The 7308-nt window shown below is 38.4% G+C and overlaps 1 protein-coding gene across 1 annotated transcript; it reads right to left on the bottom strand.

Annotated features, from left to right (window-relative positions):
• Positions 1-43: 43 nt before the first annotated feature.
• Positions 44-1389, bottom strand: LOC129754235 (proteasome subunit alpha type-4). Its single transcript, XM_055750165.1, has 5 exons — positions 1226-1389; positions 901-1106; positions 538-835; positions 358-481; positions 44-300 (listed from the first exon to the last, which is right to left on the bottom strand). The coding sequence occupies exons 1-5, from the start codon at positions 1226-1228 to the stop codon at positions 146-148; spliced, it is 786 nt and encodes a 261-aa protein (XP_055606140.1). The 5' UTR covers positions 1229-1389; the 3' UTR covers positions 44-145.
• Between the last annotated feature and the right edge of the window lie 5919 nt (positions 1390-7308).

Here is a 7308-nt window from a genome sequence, read left to right on the forward strand (position 1 = left end):
GGATTTTTCTCAGTATTTTTCAGAATTGAGTTATTAAGAGAGATTATTAAGAGATATTAATTGTTTAGAATTATTTAATGCCTTTCTTAAGGCTGCGGATAGTTAAACAAAGAAAATATAAATCAAGTTAACTTACACAGCTCGCCTATTTATCCGCTTTCTGAGCCAGCTTCTCTTTTTTGGCTGCCTCTGCTTCGGCCTCAGCCTTCTCGTACTTTGCAATCAATGCATCCACTTCAGTGCTTGAAAGAATTTTGATAACAGTTTTGTTGTTTTCTCTAGTCAAGACGGCCATTTCAACTGTGGAAAAAATAATGTTCAGTATTTTATTTTGTTCAATAAGACAGTTCAACATACTTTTCTCAGAGGTCAATTTTGTCATATCCAAGGTTTTGGATAGCACCTTAACCGCCAGATCTTGTGCTTGGACCAGAGAAATTTCACTCTCCCCTAGTTCTTGTTTAAGCACCGAAACAGCCGCCTAAAAAAAATAAACAGTGAATTCCAATGCTAATTTCAACATTTTTGTCATCCTACGGCTGAGTTGTTTCCAATACAGGTAGCCTTCCAGCCACCGTAATTGCCACTGGGATCCGACTGATACAACTGGTAGCCGTAGTGTTTGTCCCAACCCATATACAGGATTGACACTCCAAATGGACGTTTACCACCGTATTGCGTATAAGCCTGCTTTACGTCGCACAAATGGGACACCAGTTGTTCGCAAGGCATGGCTTCGCCGTAGTTTAGCTGATACCGTTGGGCAATGACTCGTAGAAGATTGGTAAGAACATTGGCGTCGGATGTGATTCCAGCAACCGAACAAACCATGTCGCTGAAAATTAAATAAACAAGTAAATTAAAGGATAAATCAATAAATTTTGAGATAAAAATACTTACTCATTCAATTTGTAGATTTTTTCGCTGAAGATGACACTATCCAAAAGTTTGTTGGTGTTTCTCCGTTCGGCGGCCAAGAGTATGCCGTCTTTAGCAAGGATTCCCAAAGATGTTCCGGCATGGGAGATAGCCTCCATGGCATACTCCACTTGATATAATCGACCTTCCGGGGAGAAAATAGTGGTCCGGGAATCATATCGTCGAGCCTACCAAGAACAAGTAAACGGAGTTGATGGTGATGAAGCAAAATAAAACAAATACATAACCTCAAAATTAATAAGAGGAGACGAAACTTTAAAACATGTAAATTCATTTCACTACTTACCATTCTCACAAAATGTTTTAAAGATTACAATTTTTATGACAAAAAAGGCAACAGTTTAAAATGCTTTGCCCTTCTTATTGAAAATTTCCACCGTAATGATTAACAAGTTTTGTGAACCGATACCGAAAAGCATAAAACCGCTGTGCGTGTGACAGTTTGCGTGATTTGTTTTTACTCAGAGGTGCCAGGTGTCCTGTTTTGCACACACGCTCTTTTATTTTAACTCAAAATTAAGTATGACCGAGGTTCAAAACATAGTTCGATTCTATGAACTTAAAGTTAAGAACCCTTTTTCCCTTCTTGCGATGGACCAAAACGGAGTTCGAACTGCGAACTCAAAATTGATCCCCTTTTTTCCTTCGGCGAGGGATCAAAGCTGAGTTCGACCTTATGAACTAAAAATTGAACTCTCTTTGTTGGACTGAAAACACTTAGCGAGTTCAGTCCGAACCGGAACAGCAACCAACGAACACGTCGCAAAATTATGTCGTTCCGGAACAATTACCGGAAGACTATGAACGAACTTCATAATGAAATGCATGTTTACCGTGTCAGCGTAAAATTCTGTCCGTCATTGTCATCATATGGTGAGCGGCTTGGAATGTCCGGAAACTTCCGGATGTTGTTTACTTCCCGTGGGAAGAAACATCCGGAAGTTTTCTTTGACCGGGAATGTCAAAACTTTCCACCGCTCTGTAATTGCAATGCAATGTACCGGAACAGCAGCATCCGGGTACAACAAATTTTAATCATCCTTTAATTCCCTGAAAATCAGCTACCCTCGAAAAAAAGCATAAATTCGAGTTCGGCTGCCGAACTTAGTATTGAGTATGCCTATCAGAACTTAGTTTTGCTGTTGCCCAGTCAAACTCAAAGTTGAGGGAAGCCACCGAAGTGCTGTTTTGAACCAAAACAACTTAATTTTGAGTTTAAAAAAAAGAGCGTGCACGCTCTTTTTTTTTAACTCAAAATTAAGTATGACCGAGGTTCAAAACATAGTTCGATTCTATGAACTTAAAGTTAAGTACCCTTTTTTCCCCCTTGCTATGGATCAAAACGGAGTTCGAACTGCGAACTCAAAATTGATCCCTTTTTTTTTCCTTCGGCGAGGGATCAAAGCTGAGTTCGACCTTATAAACTAAAAATTGAACTCTCTTTGTTGGACTGAAAACACTTAGCGAGTTCAGTCCGAACCGGAACACCAACCAACGAACACGTCGCAAAATTATGTCGTTCCGGAACAATTACCGGAAGACTATGAAGGAACTTCATAATGAAATGCATGTTCACCGTGTCAGCGTAAAATTCTGTCCGTCATTGTCATCATATGGTGAGCGGCTTGGAATGTCCGGAAACTACCGGATGTTGTTTACTTCCCGTGGGAAGTAACATCCGGAAGTTTTCTTTGACCGGGACTTTCCACCGCTCTGTAATTGCAATGCACAGCAACATCCGGGTATAACCAATTTTAATCATCATTCAATTCCCTGAAAATAAGCTACCCTCGAAAAAAAGGATAAATTCGAGTTCGGCTGCCGAACTTAGTATTGAGTATGCCTATCAGAACTTAATTTTGCTATTGCCCAGTCAAACTCAAAGTTGAGGGAAGCCACCGAAGTGCTGTTTTGAACCAAAACTACTTAATTTTGAGTTTAAAAAAAAGAGCGTGCAGTAATTTAGAGACCGTCCTGATCAGTGATGCCAACTGTTTTCCAGAAATGTCTGGAATATTTTGAGAAAGGTCTGGAATTTTTTTTTTTTTTTTTTTTTTTTTTTTTTTTTTTCCGGGATTTTCATCCCTTAGGATGATTCATCCCTTAAAAGGTCTGGAAAAGTGTGGATGGCGAACTTTATAGGTGCATGGTGACCTTTTTTTTTGGTCGCCAGATCGCAATATTGCAGTCTAGGGAATAACACTCATTACTTCAAAATAATTATTATGTGTATAGCACCAAACCGAATAGCGACAGTAGGACTAGCGACGCTTTTTTACTAGCGAGATTTCTGTCATTCGCAGGTTTGTTTTGCCTTTTTCAGTCCAGTAGGCGATTTCGATGTGTACTCGAACATTGTTTATGTTATTTACGGTACATTTTCCTTAGGCCATCAATCGCATGCTCCAGGTATCCTAGGAAACTTGCGGTGCGTCGTTATTATTTTCAACGTCGCGACGTAAGCGACGTGTCGCTAGTAGGCAAAGCTGCTACGATTATTAACGCTCATATTTTGGATTTCTTCTGCATGCATAATATACATTCTATATACTGGTAATGGCTGAGTCTATTGTGGCGTGGTGATGTCGGCACGGTACTACCCCAAGCAACCAGAATTCCCTTAAAAAGGTTCCATAGAAGCTTAATCAGCTCTAGTTTGTGTCTGAAGAGAATGCTAATCAGCCCAAAATTTAAGTTCTTAAGGCTACTTTCAAGTTCGTTTAGGTGGCTGTAGAGAACGCTATTCAGCTTCTAAGGGAATGTCAAGGAACTTCTACGCGCCGAAAAAAAAATCCGATTTAAAGAATTGCTCTGACATTCAGATGTCAGATTGCTAGGTTGCCGGTCTATCATGGTCTATCTCATTGGTTTTAATTATATTGTTTTGATTATACGTCTTTTACAAAAAAAAAATTGATACGTCTAGAGAATTGAACCGCTGCTCTCTAGGTTGCAATGAAACTCACCAGCGCAGCCTCTCGACCAATCCAGCAATGTTCACGCAAGTGCCGTTTCCAACAGAAACGGAGAATTTCACCTGGATGGCACGTTCCAAAGCAAACAACGCTCCCAAGAAGAAATGTGCCCAGAAGGCTTGCTGCAATCGGTTCCAGGCGATGCCGAAAAAGAGCAGCAAATCCGAGTGCAAAAAAGTCCAACCCAAAGATCTGGTGGAATCGCCCAAACCGAAAGTTTTCTTGTTCGGGAGGGTCCTATGAGTTGGTCTCCACAGCAAGAAGCGTTCAACTGCATCGAAGCTACTCTGCTGCAAGCCAGCTTCGAGCTGTGCCTTAGGGTGACGATGCTCGGTTGCGCCAAGTCCCGGATTCCCACCCGTTGCCCTTCAAAAACGGTAGTTCGAGACTACACCCCCATTGGGAGCTTGAATTTCGTTCGTTTCGGTCTGTTAGGAAAATTTTCTCCCCCGACTTCCGCGATCCAGCCGGTATTGCAGTTATCGTCAGAGCCAGAGGCGAATCTACCAAGCAAAATAAATCTGAAATCTTCACAATTCAATATAATATATAAATTCATGCTAAAAATTTCATATTATTTAAAAGACAATGATTAACTAAAGAAAAATTTCATTTCAATTTTCGAAGTAAAACGAAAACAAATACCAGCTGTAATGGATTTTTGACAGCTTGATGTTTTCTGTTGACACTGCCGATTTCACGCACACCAACAAAGGTGAGGGCAAAACTCGATTCATGCTCGTTTTCAGCGTGGATGGTGCAACACTTTCGGGTGGTGAAAACGAATACGGTATAAGCAAAGCCAAGGAATATTTAAAGAAGGTAGTGCCAAGGCAGCCCTGCTCTAGTATTGGTACAGACTGAAACGTCACAATCACCCAAAATTTGTTAATTTACTAGGAAACTTATCTTTTTCGTTGATAATTTGAAGAATCTGCTAGAAATTTTCCACTTTGATAAAATGTTATTGTAGAGGGATTCTTGCTCTTTAAGATCGGTACAAAAAAAGTTGCATTTTCGAATATTTTTTCTTTAAAATAGACCATTGAAGTTAAAAAAAATGGTACATTTTCCCCATTGAAATTTGGAAAACTTTAAAATTATTTCAAATTTTTACATGAAAATGTTCAAATTAGTACAGTTAAAGCTCCTCATTGCGATAAAGTGATCAAAACACAAATTTTTATACAAAACAGCAATCTTTTATTGGCATTTTAGTTAACTGATTTAACAATCGTTTATTGATGTTAATTGTTCTACATAAGAATTGAACATGGTAAACCAGTTGAATTAAAATCATGACAATCAGTTGAACACCGAATATCTACTAGTTATACCTTTTAAAAGCTGATTTTTCTTCATTTTTGCACGTTTTATCTAAAAGGCGACGTTGCATTCATTAATAAATTAAGAAAAAAACATAATGCAATCTTCAACGGACCAAAAAACTTCAGAACATAGTAAAATAGAGGCCTTACAACATAATCGAAATGAAATTGGAATTCATTTTTGTTCTAAAATGTGTTTTACTTTGAAATTCTTATCATTCTCATATAAATTTTCGATACAATCGTTTTTGTGACGTCACAAAAAAAATCCAATATGGCTCTCGGCACTACCTTATTTAAATATTCCTTGAAGCAAAGCTGCTTTATTGTTTTCATCAGTTTTGTGGAGTATTATACCGTATTTGTTTTCACCACCCGAAAGTGTTGCACCTTCCACGCTGAAAACGAGCATGAATCGAGTTTCGCACCCACCTTTGTTGGTGTACGTGAAATCGGCAGTGTCAACAGAAAACATCAAGCTGTCAAAAATCCATTACAGCTGGTATTTGTTTTCGTTTGACTTCGAAAATTGAAATGAAATTTACTTTAGTTGATCATTATCTTTTAAATAATATGAAAATTTTAGCATGAATTTATATACTATGTTGAATTGTGAAGATTTCAGATTTATTTTGCTTGGTAGATTTGCCTCTGGCTCTGATGATAACTGTAATACCAGCTGATTCTGGGTGGTCTATGTTTGCTGCTGCTACACAGCAAGAAAAATTCGTGTAAATTTAGATCGAAAACGATGCACGAAAACGGAACATCGATTTCGATGTAAAATTCTATCACGGTTTATTTTTTTCCAGGATGTAATTTTTGAGGCGTGTAAATTTAGATTGAAACCAATGCACGAAATCGGATCACTAAAGCCGTCGTGTAAAAATACACAGGGATGTAAATTTTTAAATTTATTATCGTAAATATTGATATTTTTGCTAAATATTCAGGTTTTTGCTTTTGTCTTTGAATGAATACGCCCACATGTATTATTTTTAATTCACATTTATTTACAAAACTGAAAATTAAAACACCATCACGGAAAGCGTCAAGCTGGAATTGTTGTTGCATCCGATGATTCCCAGCACGCGGATGTTTTTTACAGTTCAGCGTCATCAGTATCCTCGAATGGTTCCGGAACATCATGATCTTTCGGTCAGCACTTGGACACTTTAATTGATCTGACAAAAGTTTGTCCGGATAATAACTGTCCGGATAAATATCAGCCTTTGCGAAAATATCTGACCTTACTGTAATGGAGAAAAAACTAGTCAGTTTCAACCGCATTCTTCATTTCACGTATACTTACGACTTTAAAAGACTCTAGAAGTGCTGCTACGCCTGCGTGCTAGGTAGCTACGCCTTTGATCGACTCGTTTCCGAATAATTTTTCGACTTGTTTACTTTGTGCGCACACTAACGAAATATAAAAAGGCAGAATTTAAATATTTGCATTCAATTTTAAATCAAACAGATCTAACTTTACACGGTTTGTGACATAAATTTCATTGACCGGTTGATTTTTACACGACGCAATGTAAAATTACATCAAAACAGTTTATTTCTATCCTATTTTTGAAAAAAGTCTAATATTACATCAAAAGGAGTTTAAAATTACATCTTTTTGCAATTACACTCAAGAAAAAATAGATCGCTCGTTTTTTAGATTCCGTGTACTTTTAGAAATTTTTTGCTGTGTAGACTGCAGTTACCCCAGCTTGAAGGTTCCGGTATTTTGAACGTTTATTCCTCGCAAATACCTAGAGTACCTATTTCCGTTTTCAGATGACAAAAGTAAAATTCTTGGAAGTCAAATTGGCGAACTCAGATCGCGGAAATCGGGGGAGAAAATTTTGCTAACAGTTCGAAACGAAATTCAAGCTCCCAATGCGGGTGTTGTCTCGAATTACCGTTTTTGAAGGGCAACGGGTGGGAATCCGGGACTTGGCGCAACCGAGCATCGTCACCCTAAGGCACAGCTCGAAGCAGAGTAGCTTCGATGCAGCTGAACGCTTCTTGCTGTGGAGACCAACTCATAGGACCCTCCCGAACAAGAAAACTTT

Source organism: Uranotaenia lowii, chromosome 3 (genome assembly GCF_029784155.1).
Source record: "Uranotaenia lowii strain MFRU-FL chromosome 3, ASM2978415v1, whole genome shotgun sequence".
Taxonomy (NCBI): Eukaryota; Metazoa; Arthropoda; class Insecta; order Diptera; family Culicidae; genus Uranotaenia; species Uranotaenia lowii.